General features: G+C 26.6%; 3 protein-coding genes across 3 annotated transcripts; 1 reads left to right on the top strand and 2 right to left on the bottom strand.

The window, feature by feature from the left end:
- Positions 1–1,539: 1,539 nt before the first annotated feature.
- Positions 1,540–7,659, top strand: LOC111034819 (cell division control protein 45 homolog). Its single transcript, XM_022316201.1, has 13 exons — positions 1,540–2,026; positions 4,087–4,239; positions 4,334–4,471; positions 4,532–4,603; positions 4,671–4,862; positions 4,929–4,990; positions 5,122–5,319; positions 5,391–5,522; positions 5,618–5,822; positions 5,902–5,957; positions 6,030–6,168; positions 6,765–6,964; positions 7,439–7,659. The coding sequence occupies exons 1-13, from the start codon at positions 1,976–1,978 to the stop codon at positions 7,578–7,580; spliced, it is 1,740 nt and encodes a 579-aa protein (XP_022171893.1). The 5' UTR covers positions 1,540–1,975; the 3' UTR covers positions 7,581–7,659.
- Positions 7,660–8,368: 709 nt separating this feature from the next.
- LOC111034818 lies at positions 8,369–11,903 on the bottom strand. Its single transcript, XM_022316200.1, has 2 exons — positions 11,078–11,903; positions 8,369–9,969 (listed from the first exon to the last, which is right to left on the bottom strand). Exons 1-2 carry the CDS (start codon positions 11,337–11,339, stop codon positions 9,479–9,481), a joined length of 753 nt encoding a protein of 250 aa, XP_022171892.1. The 5' UTR covers positions 11,340–11,903; the 3' UTR covers positions 8,369–9,478.
- Positions 11,904–12,994: 1,091 nt separating this feature from the next.
- LOC111034807 (membrane-associated progesterone receptor component 2-like) lies at positions 12,995–20,719 on the bottom strand. Its single transcript, XM_022316185.1, has 3 exons — positions 19,935–20,719; positions 19,710–19,856; positions 12,995–14,236 (listed from the first exon to the last, which is right to left on the bottom strand). Exons 1-3 carry the CDS (start codon positions 20,254–20,256, stop codon positions 13,914–13,916), a joined length of 792 nt encoding a protein of 263 aa, XP_022171877.1. The 5' UTR covers positions 20,257–20,719; the 3' UTR covers positions 12,995–13,913.
- Positions 20,720–20,882: the final 163 nt, after the last annotated feature.

Below are 20,882 nucleotides of genomic sequence, written 5' to 3'. Positions count from 1 at the left end.
AATAAGATATATTTAAATGTATTAAATATGTTATAAAAAAAAATAGTATGTTCATCATATCCAATGCTAGTTAATTATTATTTTGTGGCTTTGTTCACCACCAATTTTCAACGCCACTGGGTATATTATTGTTATATTTTATACACACAATGACATTTTAAAATTCAATTTTTTTGACAATGAATTTAACCTACTGTAGTCTGTAGTACTAAATACTAATAGCTAATAGTAAAATGAATTACTTCAATCACAATAAATAATATAAAATAAAATATACCTACTTATTATATAGTAATATTATAATATTATTATTAGTGTTTGGACTTAGGGACCTGAGTTAAAGAACCTACCTGCATGAAACTTTTACGTAACTTTATGCACATCACAAATGCAAACAATACTTTAGTAATATGACGTGTCCATAAAAAGATACTTTGTTTTTCTCTAAAACATACTAGATATTCTAATTTATAATTCCTATGGCTTGTCCCAATGATTATTCTAATTTGCATACAAAACAAAAATATTTGAATCCATTATAATATATAAATATAATATGTTGTATACAAATGATCTATGCTAGTAAAAGACCACAGCACATTTTTCTACTAATTGTTTTTTTGATTAAGTATTTTAGATGACATGCTTAAACCATTTTTATTGCAACAATCAAAACTTTAAAATAAAATAAGGCCCATAGATTTGTTAGTTATACATTTGTTTAAGAGCAGAGATAGGCAACGGAATGTAGGTATAGACAGTGAACGAAGTGGTGGGATACAGTGGGATGGCATCCCTCCGCTTATTTTGTACCGCTGTTTAAGCTATATATGAGAACTATATAAATAATTATGAAAGGCATCCCTCCACTTAATTTGAGCCTCTTCGAACAACGCGCGGGTATAAAATATAAATGGTAAGTATAAAAAGATCTAGATAATATATTAAGCAACAATTTACAAGTTACTTAAGTGCACAACGCAACAGGAGCACCCGTCGTCTAGAATTTATATTCGTCAAAATCGTATATTTGTATGGGTAATCGTGTAGTGGTGTACACACGATATTATTATTAATTATTTATTTTTTAATCGCATTTAAGTAATCGCGGTGTGGTGATTTATAGGTACGAGGTGCTTATAACGCTTTTATCTATTAGTTATTTCGGAAGACCAATAAAGTTTAATGGCGTAGCCAAACTCAGTGGCGGCTCAAACTTTTTGAGTCTTTGAAGCAATTAGCAAATTGTACATTTTTAATATTTTTACCACCAACCATTCCCTTTATTACATAAAAATGATAATTTACTATGTTAATAATCATATTTGTTATGACAATAATTGTATTGAGGTGTTACAATTATACCACCGGGCACCGACACCCACCTAATACCTATATTAGACATGAAACAATTGCTTCAAATTATTATGGAGCGTAGACCGTAGATGACTACGGGTTCCGGCGTTTAATTGTGTAGCTTGAATATTACATAGTTTTTTGGTAGTTCACCCGCCGTTCGTTTATCGCGCCCAACCCCGTGATAGAAGCAACATGGTATATGATTGTTAAAATCCGGATTTGGTTCAAGTTCGCGCAACGTCACGCGCCTGCCGAAAGATCTGACGGCAAAAAGTTATATCATCGTACCTCGTTGTTTTTCAATTACAATATGCGTTCCCCAGTTTATCTATTCGCTCGAAAAATATTAGGTTAGGTCGCGCCGACGGTTATTGTTTTGTAACTTATTAATAATATTACTATTGTCGCTTTATACATTATATCTTTTATTACTGTTGAATGAATTAAATCGTTGCGTGCGACGTGCGATATTGTCCAAATACTGTAGACGTTACAATACCTACCTAATTAGTCGTGATCGCGGTACGTCGTTGTCAATCGTCAGGTATTACTTATAAATTATTAAATTATTTTGAATTTGAAACATGATGTCGGCGTGTCGAGCGGCTCAGTGATTATGTTCGTTGACGATCTGGTGAAAGGGTTTTACGACGTCGTTTCAAAGAATGTAAGTAGATCCATCATAAATACTTCGTATACCTTGACACCTTGTGCTTATCCTGAGCACAATCACGATTTAAAGTATCTTAAATCATGCTTACGATAGCGCACAAACACTCAGTAGTCAGTATTACGGTGTCCCCCACAATTGTATTGTTTTATTATTTTTTTGGGTGGTTAACATGTGACGTTTTTATTTGTTTTTAAACGACCAATCAAGGGCGTTTAGATTTTATTTTGAATTCATAGGTTTAAGAACTACCCAGGGCCAGATTAAAGTTTTTGGTGCCTTTAGGTGCAAAAAAAAAAATTACATTTTTTTGTCTTCACAGTTAGTCTAGATAACCTTAACTACCAAGGGTCCATTTATATAATGTTAGTTCTTAATAAAGGTGACTGTGTCCCTGTAGCCAGTTCCCAGCCATGTCGCTTGTGAATTTAATATAGCATAAAATAGCAATTATAAAAGATCAAAATGAATATAAAATATTTATAATAGGTAGTATACACATCAGTAATTTCAAGATAAGTCACTTAGTTCTTTCCAAATTTATTTTAATGGACATTTTAAAATATATCTGAGTTGAACTTGTTACTTACATTGGTACTTACCACCCATATTGTATTGATAAAAATAAAAACTAAACTGTACCATGTGGTTTTGAATAGTGATTACACATTTTAATATTATATAAACTTCACTCTTCACTTTTTAGTCATTATACCTTAGAGTAATAAAACTAGATAACAATAATATTACTACATAATATATTGTGTGTCCATAGAATTAGGAAACACTACATAACAATAAATTGGACACCAACTATAACTCCAGTGCCTTGTATGTATTTTTTAATTTGGTTTTGAGGAACATGAAACCGTATGAAATTAGATTACTGGGATCATTTTTTCAACTAATGTATTATAGTTATGTGAAGTTATCTTATTTTTTATGTAATTTTGATGTATCAACCTAAATATTAGTTTTAAAAAAAAATATTATATTAAATTGAATCTGTTATTTTTTTAGTTTTCAACACTATGATGATTATAAATCATCAGTCTGACTTCAGTTAAATATGTATTATATACAAATTATCATTAATTAATTTCAAATTATAAAACTTAATTTGATACCAGAATAGGTACATGGTAATTTAAAAAAAAGTATTTTTAGCTATCGAGGAAAATATAATTAAAATACCTAGGTATTCAATGTTATAATATTTTTTAACAATACCTACATTCATTTAATTTATTTTGCATGTTATGGCAACAGTATGCTTGATGATTGGCTCTATCAGTTAGGTAGACATTTTGGATTTAGAATTTAAATTGATACATCAAAATGATTTAAAAAATCCAACGACTCTTAAAAGTATGTTAGAAATAGTGGTTCTTATTTTGAAAAAAATAATTTCTGTCGTGCTTATTATGCAGAATATATGAATTAACAAATTATAAGTTAGAGGTAATAATGGCCAGGTAGTATAGTTTCATATTCCTCCAACAGATTTCAAAAATATGTACCTTATAGTACTGAATTTACTGAATTATAGTGTTCCCATGGACACTGTATATTATTCCAACTATTATAGACAATTATTAATATCCAGGTACAATTAATTATTTAACTACCTAGGTGTATTTCTTTGTAGAATTAATATTAATAATAATTAAATATTATGTTTTTGAATTTTTGATTGTTCATCTGTTATATTTTAATTGATTAAATTTCAATGAGATACCATGTACCTAACTATTTTTCATTTTTAATGTCCCAATCGAATTATTGATATTCATATATTTTATTTTTGTAGGTAAATACAAAATATTTTTTTCTAATTAAACAATGGTTTTTATTATAACTACTAAGTATGCCCCTAAATATAATATAATTAAAGCTATTGTTCATTTAATAAGAAACTAGGCACATTGTTATCTACTAGTACAAAATAAATTAAGAATAAAACATCCTTATTTATGGTTTTGTACTTTTGATAAAAGACAATTTTTAAAATTGGAATTCATAATTATTGTTTAATTTTTTTTTTTTATTATGTTTAGAAAATTTTAATCTTGGTAAATTATGATGTGGATGCAATTTGTGCTGCTAAAATATTTCAATATATATTACGTTTTGATAATGTTATTTATGTACTTGTGCCGGTAAAAACTATTACTGAATTGAAAAAAGTTTACCAGGAACAAAAAGCAGATGTAAATAATTCAATTTGATTTTACTTTATTAGTTAACTTTAAGTGAGGAAATATTGACCATTTACTTACTGTATATTTTTATTCCAATTTATAGGTAAAGCATATAGTGTTAATAAACTGTGGTGGTTCATTAGATATAATAGATATTTTAGAACCAGAAGAAGATATAATTTTTTTTGTTATTGATAGTCATAGGCCCACAGACATTTGCAATGTATACAGTAGTTCACAAGTAAATATTACTACTTTGTGTTTACAGAATAGATTAAATACCTATATTTTTATACTTTAGATAAGAATTATCACTTCTCCTGAGAAGGATGAAAAAATACCTGAGTTTGATGATATATTTATTGACAAAGAGGTAAAAAAGTTTATTTAAAAAAAATTAAAATTCATAGGTTACTTTTCTTTTAAATATGTCATTCTAGTCATCTGAAGAAGATTCTAATTCTGATGATCTAAATGAAGACTCGGGTAATGATTCTGTTGAGAAACGTCAAAACGAAAGGAGAATGCTTCAACAAACTACGTTCATAAAAAGAAAAGAAAGAAGAAATTGGGAAGAAAAAAGAAAAAAACTTTTATTTGATTATACTCAATTTTCATATTATGGAAGATCGGTTTGTTGTTTTTTTTATGAAATGTTTGACTAAGATTCTATATATTATTCAATTTTTGATTTTTAGACTGCTATATTAATGTATGATCTTGCTTGGAAATTACATAGAGAAACTGTTGATGTATTGTGGTAAGCTTAACATTTGTAGAGGTTGTGGGATGGGGAGAATTAATAATTATTTATTCATATACAATTATTAAATTATAGTCAAATTGTCTAATAATTAATCTGAATATTTAAATTAAAAAATACATTTTTAGGTGGGGTATTATTGGTGTAACTGAGCAATACATTTTTGGTAAAACTGAAAATATGCGTTACTTAAAAGAAGTTGAGTTGATTGGTGATCACATTGGTCGTATTTGTGAATCTGCTATTAATCATAACGAGTTGAAATCTATGTCACAAACAGTACCTTCAAACGATATTTTAAGTTTGAGGATTGAATCTGAAAAAGAGTAAGAAATACCGAGCTATTAATATAACTACTTAGACACAGAAATTAGAATAATGATAATATAATTCACAGTTTGTTATTAGCCTTATACAGACATTGGACAATTGAATCAAGCCTTCGGTACTCAATGTTTACAGCTGTATCTTTAAAACTTTGGACTGTTAAAGGAGAAAAAAGATTGAAGCAAATTTTAGCTGAGATGGGGTAATTACATTCACAAACTATCGTACCAACTATTTATTAGTATAAGAAATCTGCTGTAGTTTAAAAAAAAATATTGTTATATTCAACTATAATAGGTTACCTTTATCGGAAAGTCGTCAAATGTACCATTCTATGGATTTAAATTTGCGAAAACAATTTTTTGGGATGATGGAAAAAATATCCAATACTCATAATTTGTTACACTTAACTTATCCTTCATTCATATTACATCAAGGCTTTAAAACCCGATACCAAAGTGCTGATTATGTTTACTCAATGATTGCTACTTTGGAAAGTAATGTAAGTTATGAAGACATTTTATAAAATATATTGTATTATATTGAACTAAACTATATTAATATTAAAAAAAAAAAATTAGATTCACGGAAAATCATCTACCGAGTGTTTTTATAATACAATGGATTTATTATCTCGGTATGTATTTGTAATAAATAAGATAATGATTTTTCACAGGATAACAAATTAATATATAATCAATTATTATAGCTCCAAAAAAAATTTATTAGATGAAGGAATCGAAAGAGCTAAATGGATATTGACTAATATGTTTAGGCACATACAAGCAGCATTGGATATGCGGCAAGTGATATTAGCTGGTCCATTTTATTACTTAATTGTCCAAGAGGTAACAAATTTGTAGTTATTAAATTACTTAAATAATATAATTTCTAAACATTTTTTTTAACAACTATAGATTCTGAGCGGATGAATGTATTGATTTTACAATGCTTTAGGTTTCTTTTTTAATTTTGGGGCAGTATTTATACTTAGATTTTTAACTTCATCATTTTTTCTGGTAGGAAAGTGAAATCAGTGAGTATTTTAGGATGTCCAAAATAAAAAGTGTGAGAGATGGAAGAGTTTTGTTTGCCGCCCGGTAGCTTTCTCTCGGCTGACGGAGTATAGGTTTATTAATTATTTAAAATGTTTACATTTTCAAAATATTAAGATAGACATTTAAGCCTTTACTTCTATTTAGTTCTATGGTAAGGTGGTTTTGACTTAAAAATTAATTAAAATATATGATAAAATACATTTTTTTAATAGCAATATAAAAAACATATGAAGAAATATACTTGATAGAAACTGACTTCGCTCAGAATCATCTTTCGTGTATAATGATTTTAATACATTTACTGTGATCCTCTAGACACCCTATGTACAGCACAGCGGTACTTACTTGCCCACTTTTAAGTAAAATTAATTTATTAATTGTTGCAGGGTACATTAAATTCACAGCATTATTCTGATCCACAATTATTAATTATGTTAGCTTCATTTGCATTGAGGGCTCAAGTCGCATCATCACATAAAAATAAAAATACTCGTTTGCCATTAATTGCTTCAGCAGTTCTTGATTCGGACCAAGATACTTGTATTATAGTTGGTATTCCACCTATTACAGAATCATTGCCTAGAAGGTAAAATTTAAGAATTGTATACTTTTTTTAAGTGTCATTATAGTTCTGAATTACAAGCAGTGATAACTAATACCAATTGATATCCAAGTTTAGATTAGAATATTTAGTTGTTACTAAATATTAAAGTAAGTTGTAAACCATGTTGAAATATTAAATACATGTGTTTGTAACAAGAAAGTTGTCCCTGCCATTATTACTTATGATCGCATTAATGATTGTTCCCATATTTTCAGTAGCTACAATTTTTATTTATTTACCAAAAAATGTATACATCATATTTTTTTAATTAATTGGAAATTAGGTACATACTGATTAAAAAAAAAATTAAAACATTCAACTATTTCCTGCAAACTAAAAGTAAATGTAATTTATTTTTAATACATATATAAATATTTTAAGTTTTAATATTATTTATTACTCATGTAATTTAAAATTGTTAAGTTATACTCATTATAATTATTTTTAATATTTCAGCTTTTTCGGAAAAGCTTTTGAGCAAGTGGCCAATAAAACGAATATAGATATTGCACTAGATTACTTTGACTCGTCTATTGCTAAAATGCAAATTAAAGACCGCCCAACTTTTTTCGATGCATTAACAGTATTGCTAAGTTGACAGTCTATATTTATAAAATCATAATTTAACTATTAGTTAAGGCAAGTATGTTAATTATTAATAAGTTATGTTTGTCATTTATTATTTTTTTTTTGGAATTTTTTTAATATTTTAAGTAATCAAATTTTAATAAAGATGTAAAAATAATGTATTGTTATAAAACAACGAATACAAAAATCCTATGTTTTTTTCAATTTGTTTTTGAGCGTCATGTAAGTGTTTAATATTATTATAATATAATGAACTCTGACATTTTTAAAATAAATTTCTATGTGAAAGGTTTTTACTTAGTACTATTAATTTACTTTGTACCATTTTTATTTAAATAATTAATCTACATTTTTAAATCTAATAATTTTTAAAATATTATTAGTTACACTTGAAATATAATTGAATATAAATAAAACATATCGCTCCTAGAATATCAGTTTTATTTTAACCTATCATTATTATTTAATAAAGTTAAAAAAAAAAATAGTAACTCATCTCCTTGATTTTACTAGGTTAAGTAAATAAAATAAGGGTATCATTTTAATTTATTACTAAGTTAAATAAATATAAAAATTACTATTATTTAATAACTATGTATTTCTTTAAAACTTAATTTGTGCAGCTTAATGATATAACATAATATTCTACCCAAAGCTTACATATTTAATTGACAAATGCCAATTATTCTTTGTATTTTATTTAAATGAATGCACTATTTAAAATTATTTATGATGATTATCCTAGTAGATTACTCACTATATAAAAGTGTGCGTGAGATACAGAATAAGAACGTACAGTTTTCTATTAGTAGTGGTTTTTATTCAATGAACAATATAAGAAAACTGTAGGGGTCATATTTAGTAACAAACATTATATTTTAAATGTCTGGTGGTTTTACAGGTATCATGATCAATATACAAAATTTATATCTAAACAATTGTAGAAATTAATTTTTATTTTTATTTAGGTACATATGCATTAATACATTAATAATGTTCAGAATTAATTGAATGCTGACATTTTTTATTTTGTATAATGTAGCTACTTTTAATGTTCTTAAAGTATAAGGTCTATGAGTACAACACCAAAACAGATGTTTTATCATACCTACTCATTTATATTCAATTTTATAATGAGTGTTCTTTTGTCTATGTATGTACTTAAGTTCATAAGTACTACTGTGTAACTTAAATACATTTTCTGGAGGGAAAGTGAATCTAGTTAGTGTACACTGTATTCGAGAGGTGAACATGTAAAGTACCTAGTAGTTTTCAAAAATATAATATATAGAATATACTTCTAAAAAAATACTTAAATATTGAACACAGTTTTTTATGGACATTTTAAGTTCAAATTTTGATAACATTAGATATTTAAACAAAAAATTACAATTTTAGTTTTTTTGGTGCACTTTAAAAATACTATTTCTTGGTACTTTAGATTACTTTATTCTAACTTAGTGTAGTACTGTAATGTCTAATAATACAATAAATTTCTCTTATGACAATAATATAAAATGTACTTAGTAATATTATAGGCTGACAGATCATCTTTAGCTCTTTTTTTGTTGTATAAAATGATTTTATATAATTGAATTAAAATTTATCACATCAATTACAGTGAAGTCTCTAGTGACCTAATATACAGCATACTGTTACCCACTTTTTTATGGTATAATAGGATAATATGGATTTTTAATATATATTTTTTTGTATAATTCAAAAGTATTTGTGGGGACTTAACATAATTATGTACATTAAAAATTTGGATTTATTTTAAGCTATAGTCTATTACATTACAGTGTATACTGTACACTAACAAATGGTACAGATTTGCATAGGTGAAATTTTATAAAGATGGTGTCTTCTCTGTGTCAAATTGTCCACAATATGGATTATTCTAAGTATTCAAGCCCTTTTTTTTGGATAATTTAACGCCTGAGCGTCTCGAATGACTTTTAAAACATCCAATTTTGTTTGTAAGCGCAAGTGTTCTGGTATTTTTTTAAAGTCTTTTACCAGCGACATGAAAAAAAGACGATCTTCGTCTTCTCCAAGAATGTTTGATTCTATTTTTTTATTTAAAATCCCTATTAACTCCCTACCAATGTCATCATTTTTATTTTTTTCAGTGTGATGTGGTTCCTTTGAGGAATTGGAAGGACGCGTAGCTATATATTGACCTTCTAAGACTTCATCTGCATTATTACTTTCTACATTTGAAGTAATATTCAAAGTTGTTGAATCAAACGATACAGTATCTTTTAAAAATAAAAGGTTGTCGTAGAAAATGTAAGAACATTTTTTTTTCGCAGCATGACCGCTTTTGGCCTCCTTTGCTTTGTGGGCTTTTACAAAACAATCACGTATATTCCGCCATTTTTTCTGAAGATTCACACCTGAAAAAATTAATTGTTTCAAATATTTGGTAACAGGGTGTTCATTTGCAGAACTATGTATTGCAGTATAATATAACAGATTAGAATTAGTAGTGTCACAGAAAGTAGAAGTATGTACTGCAATATGGTGTCCAATTGCAAATGATTTTCTTAAGAGAGCGAATTTTTCTTACTGAATAGGTGCATGTGGTGGTAAACATAATATTAGAATTATTGTACCGTCCAATAGTGAATCAATGGGCTACAATTATAAAGGATTTTCTCTCTAGTTTTGATGGCAAATTGTACTAATAGACGATGCAGCGTATGGGACATTTGTAGGCTCAACGATTCTAATTATTGTAATAAAAATTCAGGAGAATCGTCTAAACGTTCCCGAACTATCACCAAGTTCACCCAAATTATACCACTTGTTTGCGGTTAGTTTTTGTTAAAATATTTGATTTAAGTACAAGTATGATGCACCTTTATGGCTATATTCAAGAAACGATTAAAATGTTACGAACAAAAAGTATACCTATAGGCATTGCAGCCTGCATGGCTAGACGTTACGCAGAATGCACATTAGGCACATTTGATAATTAATAAATGGCGCATTTTCTATAGAGCGTTATAGAATAACATTGATTTAGCGAATGGTATTATCAAATCTGCTTGTCTTGCACAATTTTGTGATAAGCAGAGATGTTTTCGTTTTGTCTTTCGAAAACAATAAACAACTTACTACTACCATTGATTATAAATACTAGTATTTATAATCAATGCTACTACCCATTACCACGGGCCACGGCTGTAGATATTACTAGATAGTACTATCTACAGCCGTGCCATTAAATATTAACCGAAAACATTGCTTTATTTTTTTTAAAGAAAACGTGAGAAAAAATAACAGAATTGCATTGAGATATCGTCAATTATTCGCATAATATTATACGACCGAATGAGATTAGACTGGCAAGATAATTTAAAAGTGATTAGTTTCAATTAAATTAGTTCTATATAATAATTCCACGGCTGTAGATATAGTATATTATTTAGTATGCCGTCTTTAACAATTTAATGTAAATTTACAAACGATATAATTATTAAGTAATTAAATAATACTAACTGAGTTTTTTTTTTTCTTCCGATGATAACTCAGCACCATAAATATTGACCACTTCTTCCCATTCTCTGTGTTTAATATTTCTGTCGGAGTAACCAGTGCAATTTGTGTTCCAAAGTGATTGTCGCTTCTTGATTTCGGTGATAAATGTTTCTGTATCAAACTTCATAATCCAAATGTCGTCAGAAAAAGACGCTAACGAGAACTGACGGCTTACCGCATACTGAATGCACGGACCGCAACCGCACACCGACCGTGCGGTCATACGTCGGGGCGGCTGCAGCGATCCAAGCGACCGGAACGGTTTTGCGGTTAGCCGCAACGAAGTGCGAATGAAATTGTTTATATAATAATATCATATAGAATATGATATTTACATATTTAAAGTCGTAATGTCGTTACATGGATTATTACTTGCGGTTGGCCAGCCGCTTGGCCGCGTAGTGCGTATTATGTACCCTTACCGTAAAATAACGGATAACGATTTCTCTTGGAACAATTTTAGATATTTTGTTCAAGTTTTTAATTTTAACTAAAAAATTTTGAACATAGGTGTAAGGTTCTTCATAAATTGTTCAATCCCCTAATTAAAAGACATCGAATATACACTCACATAATATTTTATAAGCGTTTAATTTGACATTTTTACAAACATTTATCATAATCACATTTTGCAAATTCGCCAGATGGAAAAAACTAAAAATTTAACTGAAATTATTGAATTTCATGCTTTAAAAACTATGGCCAAGGCTAGAAAAATGTACAATGTACAAAATTATACAAAGCTCTTCATGTTTTTCTTACAGCAACCCAAAAATATCAAAAATACATAATAATATGTACAATTTACTTTTATAGACATTTCAAGTTAAAAATATTTTCAAAATTGAATATTTAAACAAAAAATAATGTTTTTTAGTTATTTTTTGTTATTAAAATAATATTATTCTGAGGAACTTGAAACTTTTAGACACTGTATATTATTATTGACTCAATAAAATGTTCAATATATTTAGTTTGATTTTATAAAACAAACCTATTAACATTTAACACCATACTCTATGGTATCTCAGTCAACATAGACTTATGAGCAGGACTGTGAATATAATACATATTATATAACAATACCTGAATGTGATTTATTTTTTGAAATAATTAGTCCAATAAACTGTATTACTAATAGAAAAAAAATGTATCATTAATAACTAACAAATTAATTAAAATAAACATTTAGAAGAATAACTATTTTTATATGTAATAATTTAAGCATTGAACTAAAATATTTAACATACAACAGTATTTTACAGAAACCTACTCAATATTGAGGTATAATTTACTTTAACTGTACAGCAGATCAGTTACTAATTGACCACTATTATAGGAACTGTAAAGAATTCACTAATCCTGTTTTCTTAAAAACCTTATTTTCTACATAAGTTGAAAGGAAATTAAATGTCTAGATAATGTCCAAGTGTATACACTATTTTATGGCCTTCAAATGTATCATTACTTATGAGTTGTATTCTTATTAAAAGCCATTATTAAACACATTTGATATTATTAGTTCATCAGGATAAAATAAATGATGTACCATCATTTTATAAACTTTAATTGGTAATACAAATTTGGTGAACTATTAAGTTTTCTTAAGTTTAGGGTGACTGGAGTATATCATTTTATCAACCAATATTTTTTTTTGTATTTTAACAAAAATCAAATTATGTTTTGCATATCAATAAAATTAGAATCCGTCATTAGCTAATGAAATAAAAATTGAGTTATTTAATTTTAATTTTGAAAATTATACAAAACTATTGTTTAAAGGTTTGTTCAGTTAAATGTATGATGGAATATATGATCTTTTGAAATTAATATACATAAATAAATAAATAAATAGGTATATAAAAAACAATTTAACTCTTTATTTGTAAGAAACCTTTATATTATGTAACAAACAATCATTTTAACATTGCAGAAGTGACTTTTTAGGAAAATAGTAAGAAAACAATATATATATATATAATTATTATTTTATCAATTAAAACACACCAAAAACATAAGAATGCATATAAGAAATTTCCATTATGATTAAGGTAACATAATTGTTAAAAAATAAACAAAAATGATGTAGTTATCTACCTTTGTCAACAGTGTTTCAAGGAATGGTTACTTTTGTATAATAAAATATTATTACACCATTAGGGCAGTAATTTTTTTTTTTAATAAAAGCTATATTAGTAAGACAAAATATATACGTGCAGGCTGTACAACTATACCATGTGTAATTTAGCAAAATTTAAAAAATATTTACTATCAAAATAACTCTGTCATTTAAAAAAATGTAATGTAGGTAAACTTAGTTCCTAGGTTATTAGAAAAAAAATGTTTTGTGTTCCCTGTAACATAATGGTACATTTTGAATTAATCAGGTAACACTAAAAGATTAAAACGACTACTAAATTATTATATTATTTATACTTATTATATAGTTATAAAAAATAAAAATGTAATTCCTTCAATTGTATTCAACAAAAATTGAATAAAGGAACAAAACCAGATTATTCTTCATTCAAAATGTATAAACACTAACACTGATTATTTTGAACTTAAATAGATATTTTTATCTTCATTTTTGTTCAAATAATGAAGATCCAGAAAAGAAAAGAATTAAAATTCAATCATAATAAAATTGCTGATTTCAGTCATATTATTAAGTACAAAAACAAAAAACTTTAACACCCTTACAGTATATAATGAATCCCATCACCGTAACGGATGTAACCGTTCATAGTCCCCCATAGTTGAAAATAAATACCGATGTTAATTTAAATAATTTGTACTATTTTTCCAAGGTATGAATTTCATCTTGTTTAGTTGGGTTATTCAATAATTTAGTGGCCTCAGGTTTCTCATCAATATTGTCTGAAGATAGATTACTACTGCTGTTGTTGTCTGCAGTTTCTTTATTGTTATCTTTGGTTTCAGTTTTTAATAACTCATTTATATTTGTAGAATCTCCTCCAGCATAGTTTTTAGGTTTTTCAGATTCACATTGTTTTGGATTTTCTAGATGGAGTTTGTTGGTAGGGGTTTCTTCTTCGTCAGTATAGTAACTGTGAGATTCTCCAGGTTTCAATAAACGTCCAACATAATCATATTTTTCTAAATAAAATAAAAACAAACATAAAACAAATAGAATATTATAATAAAATAAAAAGCATCTAAAAATGCAGTGAATGTGATGAGAAAGTTCTTTTTAAAAATAAACTATTTCAAGTTTATCAATTTGAAATAAGAATAAATTATTTATAATATACAATATTGTTATTTTTTAGTAGAAGGCTATAATATAATATAGAAACTATCATCACAGAAACACAATTTATGAATTATGAAATATTTATTATAATAACGCACATTTTACTATCAACAATAAAATTGAAAATAAGTAGGTACTTATCACAAAACAAATGAGGGAATAAAAATAAATTAAGAAAAACCGGAAATTATTACACAAAACAAAACCAGTGCTTGACATTATCAATTTTGTATTTTTGTTGTAACTTGAAATTAATTTCCTTAGATACATGAAACTTTCACCAAATTTTTTTGTTAGGGTTTCCTATACAAGATAAAATAATTTAAATATTTGATTCTTTTTGAGATATTTAAGGATATTTTCAATTTTCTATTTAAAAATGTTAATACAAATTATTTTGCTTGGCGGAAAAGATTAAATAAAAGGTTCCTCAAAAGTTATTAATTTTAAATATAAACTTTTAAAGTTAAATTTTGTGTAAATTCATGAAAAATGCAGATATACAAATTATTTTGTAGTTAGAAATTTGTAAATCATTTTATTTTCATACCTAAGATTCCCCATAAGTTTTTCTACCTTCCAAAAAAAAGTACACCAGACTGCCATAAACATTTTTTATGAGTATTTTAAGTCAACATTTGTGTTTGAATATGGTCACATGGAAATAGACATAAGTGGTAGTAGTGGTATGCAACAGATTAATAATACACATGAGTGGTACGCAAAAAAAAAGTTAGAGAACCACTGATATATATAATTTTATAAACACCATAGAACTATTCAACTATCAAAATATTTTGACTCTTGAGTTAATCTATAGATAATAGATATATAAAATTTGAATTTTCTGATTTTTTTTCTATAAATGTTAATGAAGGTGTTGATGAACATTTTTTGCTGGTTCAAAATTCTTGAAAATTTAATACAAAGTTTAATTTAAGTGGTTTATCTTAACAATTAAAAAATATAATATGCATACAGGCACAATTTTTTTTTATTAGCATTTGAGGAACACATTTTGATAAAAATGGTACAAATCATGAAAATTTGCAAATAATTTTGGATTTAAGAGAATATGCCACACTCACATGTATTGTCTCCTTTTTACAAACATACAGAGTACATTTTATGTTAACGAAAATCCATTTATTTTTAAAATTAGAGTGAATTGACCCATGATAAAATGTAAAGATAAGATCTATGATATCTTAGAGGACTTAATTGATATTATTATTTTTAAGTAAGACATGATCACTTTAAAATGTACAAGAAATATACAGTTTGAAATTGGTTATTACTTGTTACTTCATAAAAATATCAATGAAAGCCTCAGAGATGCCCTGGATAATAATCTTACCTTTAAATTTTATAAGAGGCCAATTTACTCTAATTTTGGAAATGACAATGTAAATCTATTATTGTGAACGTAAAATTTGCCATGTTGTACGTTTGTAATATGGAGATAACACATCTGGGTGTGGCCTCCTGTTAAAAATGTATAAAATGTTCAATTTTTATAGTAAAGGATTGAAAATTTAAATACAATGTTTCTTATAAGTAGTTCTTATTGTCAACAAAGAATCCGAAAAATATATTAATACATTAATATATGTTTTTTATAGACACTAATAACTAAATTATTTGATAAAATTAGATATCGAAACAAAGAATAACAATTTTAGTTATTTTGCTGTATTTTAAAAATATTATTTGTGGATACTTGAAACTTTTAAAGTACATTATTCAATTTTATACGCACAATGATGACATTTTTAAATGTAATGTTTTCGGCAAAAATCAATTCAACTTACTTAATTTAATAATAGTTAAATAAATTAGGTTAATAGCTCAGAATTGTTTTTCACATTCTATGATTTATCATTGAATTCAAATTCACCTCACAAATTTTAGTGACTTATTCTTCTACGAGAAGGTACACTAAACAGTAAACACTTACTGAGCAGCAAAGCGGTTAACTCATTCACCTCTTTTCTAATTAATATTGTAAATATAACTCCAGTGAAATAATAGGCTGTACACAAGTTGTGAAATATATGATTTATGTTTATAAACTTTAAATTTTGATTTATAGAATTATCTTTTTTTTTATAATTCGTAGTGCCAAATAAAAATTGATGAAAATATTTAAGCAATGTTTGATATTTTGTTTTCTTTATTACCTTGTAATGAAATGCATGGAATCCAAACTTTCTTTTCCAATATTTAAATAAAATATTAGTAATGAACATGATCTATGAAAGTTAACTTATCATCGAACAAACCAATAACATTTAAATTGATAAATAATAAGGATTAAGAACTTAGTTGACATTTATTTCTTGAAAATTGAAAGCATACATGTCCAGATCATGCAACATAAATGCATTTTTTTCCCATTACTGCATAGTTGCGATCACCATTATTCATTTTTAAAAACTCATTAAGATATAAATGATTATTATGCAAAAATATAATAGCCAGTGATAAATTTATATGACAATTATAGTGGAGGTATTTATGTAATATATATGACAAGATCTTATCTTAGTATAACCTAAGAATATGTATCATCGGTATTACTTACTAACATTTAAATTCAATGTGTTTTTCTAACATTTTTAAGTTTGCTATTTTATACAACGAGTTAAGATGCTGAGATAATATTGCATTGGGTTAACAATGATGATAATTAATTGGAAAGCTGTTTAAGCTGCATATTTTAATGGAGCCCAGAATAATTTTCTTAAATGCAAATATTATTAGACAACTTATTATTTTCTAGTAATTGAAAAATAATTAGTTAAAGTAAATCATTAAGGTTTTTTTTATTTTTAAGCAGGGCAGTTAAATGTATGTGCTGATTTTATATGATTTTTTTTTTTGTTTTCTTGTGTCTATCATTATTCTTGAAAGAGTAAAAGTGATTTATTATTCAACTTAGATATTTTTTTCTGTGGTTTCAAAGTGGATCTAATTGGTATTTTAAAGAGTAAAAGTAAAAATTCCCAGTATTTTTCTTAATAATTAATAAAACCATGAACAATTGTAGATAACTGATATTTTTCCTAATATTAGAACTCTAACATGGTATAATTTTCAAAATATTCAAAACATTTTGAGCTATTTTTTTAAAATTCTAGTCGTTAAATGTTTGCTTATTTATATGAAAAAAATATTTACACTGTTCTATGGTAAGCAGGTTTTGACTCAAAAGTCAATAATACTAATAAATGTAATATTTTAAGCAAATAATATTTCTACTAATCTAATCATTAAATTCAAATATAATGCATCCATTATAGTGACCTATTCAATAACAAGGTATACCCGATACTTTCAGTGTAGCAAAACAGATATCTACTTTATGGCTTTTTTATTTTAAATAGTAATATTTTAATTAAATTATTGAAAAAAAATGGTACTATACATTTTATTATCTAAAATAATTTAGTCCATGATGATTTTAGAAAATAATGACAATAATAATAATAACCATAAACCAATAAAACCTGATTAATTCGTAAGATAAAAATTTGTGACATAAAATAGTCATTCAATTACAGGTATGTATGTATGGGCCATTACATAAGATGATATGTAAAAAATAAAATATATACATGTATCATTGATGCTTATAAAAAGATGTTGCCATATAAAATGATATGAATAGTAAGAAATGTGTTTCTCTGTTGTTAAATCTAATATTTTGATATTAGAAGTTAACTAATAAATCATAAAGGGGAGCTGAGAATTCAATACATAAAAATGATACAACAGGTATAAAATGGCAAGGAATTGGAAAGCCAATATTACTTGTTACAAAATGAATTTTTAAACTTATAAGTATAATACATTACATGAAATATTAACACAATAATACTGAACAAGAGTTGTCTTAAAATAAATAATATATAAATATATATTATAAATGTAAATCATATTTACACTTGTACGCTCTAATTAATTATAGGTACTGTGTTTATTATATTATATATGAATTATCATAAAATGAATAAGTTATCAGTATGACCCAAGATGACCTACGTTTTTTTTATTTAGAAGTTTTTACTCGTACATTTTAAATATGTCAATAAGAAAAAGTTTTACAGAATAACAAATGGTTAATCAAAGTGAAAAGGATTCATTCTATGATATACCAATATTACTACGTATATTACCTTTAACTTAACAAAGCCAGCTAACTTAGTTCTCCTAAAATGTTTTTTGAACATAAATATAAATACCTAATACAGTATATAGTTACACATGAAATTTATTATGTAGATTATGCACACATAATTTATCAAGGTACAACACTTTTTTTTTAAATTCTAACAACTTAGGTGCCAAATAATTTTAATAACAAAACAATCATTGAAATTTGAGTCAGTATATAAAATGTATAATGTGTAAGTAATCAAATAAATACACACATGTTCTTAACTAAATACATGATGTTAATAATTAGGCTAGTATTTTGTGCATTTATTAATTCAATCAATTGTATAAATTTACAGTACTTTAAAGGCACAAGACACATAGACAATGTTAAAAAATGGGCTAGGATTTGTGTAGGTACATGGCTTTTTTTCCATGTTTCAGAATTAATCTCGGAATTAATGCATACAAATTCTAGTCTTTGTAGAGAACTAACAACATAGTTACATATTTTAAACAAAAGTAAGGAAACATTTATATCAATATATACAAAGGTTTTAAATCAGTCATACGAAAAGGTACATGTTTTGTTTAAAAAAAATTGTTTTTGGTATAAACAAAAGATTTAGTTGGAAATTGCTTGTGAAATATTCTTTTAAATACATTACATTGCATCACTGCCAATGATAAAAAAAGAAAAGTATGCATACTATTAAACATTAAAAATTAGTAATGTACTTAATATTATTCATTCATCTATATAATCATTAACAAGCTTTATACAATACTACAGTTTTGACTTATAGCTTCTTACTTAAATAGATTTTATTCTAATGCTATAGTGACCTATTTACTTATAGTTAAGTACCTACTTGATATCAAACTACATATTGATAAATAATAAAAAAAAAATAAGCAAGTACCTATCTAGTACACCATTTATCTAATATAAATCGTGATCATTTTGTCAACTTTTTACTACATAATTATGTATTTATAAAAAAATAAGAGTCTAGGTAATCTATCCGTTAGTTATTTCTAAAATATAATTGTATTATGGGTTTATTTCAGAATTATGACATTTAAGTATGATTATTATTATTTACCATTTTGATAAAATTTATCTAAAATGGTAGCAATTATAATTGTTATATTTACCCATAAATTGAGTTTCCCATTCCAGCATAGACTCAATCTCTAATGAATTCAAATCACTTAAGTCATCATATTCATCTTTACCACTAACTGAAAATGTAGCTAAGCCACGAGAAGCATCGTGTCCACCAAATGTTGCGTAAACACCACCTGTAAGGTAAAAAAGTATTTTATTGTCTGTTATCACTGAACTGAATTCAAGATTGTGTAGCATGTGAAAAATCATACCGGGTCCATAGAAATGTTTTCCTTTAGTAACGTCAAACACTTTTCCGTTGATCGCTACCAAAATGCGTCCGTCACCTTTGGTGCCGTCAAATTCGCGTAACTCTTGGATGGTGAAATCTCTCTTTTTCATTTTTGGTAACGTCACATCATCCTCTTCTTCGACTTGAGGCTCATTGCGTTTCATGAATATTTTCATCAACAGAAACGTAATAATGGCAACTAGACTACCATTTAACAACACCTTTAGCCAGAAGCTGACACTGTAAACGTCGTACAGTCCATCCACACCATCCGGCACTCCATCGCCCACATTTGATGACATTATTGCAGTAAACTAGTAAAGCAAAAAAAAAATCGGAATCGTATCTATGATACAATACAATCAAATTTTCGAGAAGCGCAAAAACGAGACACAAAAAAAACTTTAAACTATCGACGTAATAGCCACTTTAACAATTATTGCACTAACTATAGGTGGGAAAAAAGCGATTAGCCGGCTAACGCAACACGGCGACGAGAATAGTAACAATTGTGCGAGAAAAAGCAAATAATTATTACGCCGAACGTTTCCTCGACAGTTTTCGTCGTTTCATACGATCAGTGAACGCTGTTTCGCGGATGGCCGACGATAATGAAAGTCAATATTATAATAGGTATTATAATTTATAGGTAGGAATATTTCAATAGTTCAATGAGTGACGACTATTATTGCTGACTGCTGTTTACTTTCGACGAGATAACACAACGTTTCGAGCACGGATTATCGTAAATTGTATTTTTTTTTCCTACTACAACAGTACAACGGAATAAAATATGGTTGTGGAGGTGGAAATTATCGCTAAAGAATAATAATAATAATAATAATAATGACAATAGTAATAGTAATAATAACGATGACGTCATCGCGATATTATGTATTAATGATATGGGCATAATTTATTGTAAAGC

This window comes from Myzus persicae, unplaced genomic scaffold (genome assembly GCF_001856785.1).
Source record: "Myzus persicae strain clone G006 unplaced genomic scaffold, MPER_G0061.0, whole genome shotgun sequence".
NCBI lineage: Eukaryota > Metazoa > Arthropoda > Insecta > Hemiptera > Aphididae > Myzus > Myzus persicae.
This window is presented reverse-complemented; position numbering and strand designations above follow the sequence as displayed.

Bases quoted from the DNA above. Each gene is read 5' to 3' on its own strand.
- LOC111034818 (XM_022316200.1), bottom strand. From the start codon at position 11,339: ATGACCGCACGGTCGGTGTGCGGTTGCGGTCCGTGCATTCAGTATGCG. The intron at 9,970-11,077 runs GTTAGTATTATT...TAATTTTTTCAG, and splicing joins GGAAGAAAAAAAAAAACTCA to GTGTGAATCTTCAGAAAAAA.
- LOC111034819 (XM_022316201.1), top strand. From the start codon at position 1,976: ATGTTCGTTGACGATCTGGTGAAAGGGTTTTACGACGTCGTTTCAAAG. The intron at 5,523-5,617 runs GTAATTACATTC...CAACTATAATAG, and splicing joins CAAATTTTAGCTGAGATGGG to GTTACCTTTATCGGAAAGTC. The intron at 6,965-7,438 runs GTAAAATTTAAG...TTAATATTTCAG, and splicing joins ACAGAATCATTGCCTAGAAG to CTTTTTCGGAAAAGCTTTTG.
- LOC111034807 (XM_022316185.1), bottom strand. From the start codon at position 20,256: ATGTCATCAAATGTGGGCGATGGAGTGCCGGATGGTGTGGATGGACTG. The intron at 19,857-19,934 runs GTATGATTTTTC...TTTACCTTACAG, and splicing joins AAAACATTTCTATGGACCCG to GTGGTGTTTACGCAACATTT. The intron at 14,237-19,709 runs GTAAATATAACA...TATTTTATTTAG, and splicing joins ATGGGAAACTCAATTTATGG to AAAAATATGATTATGTTGGA.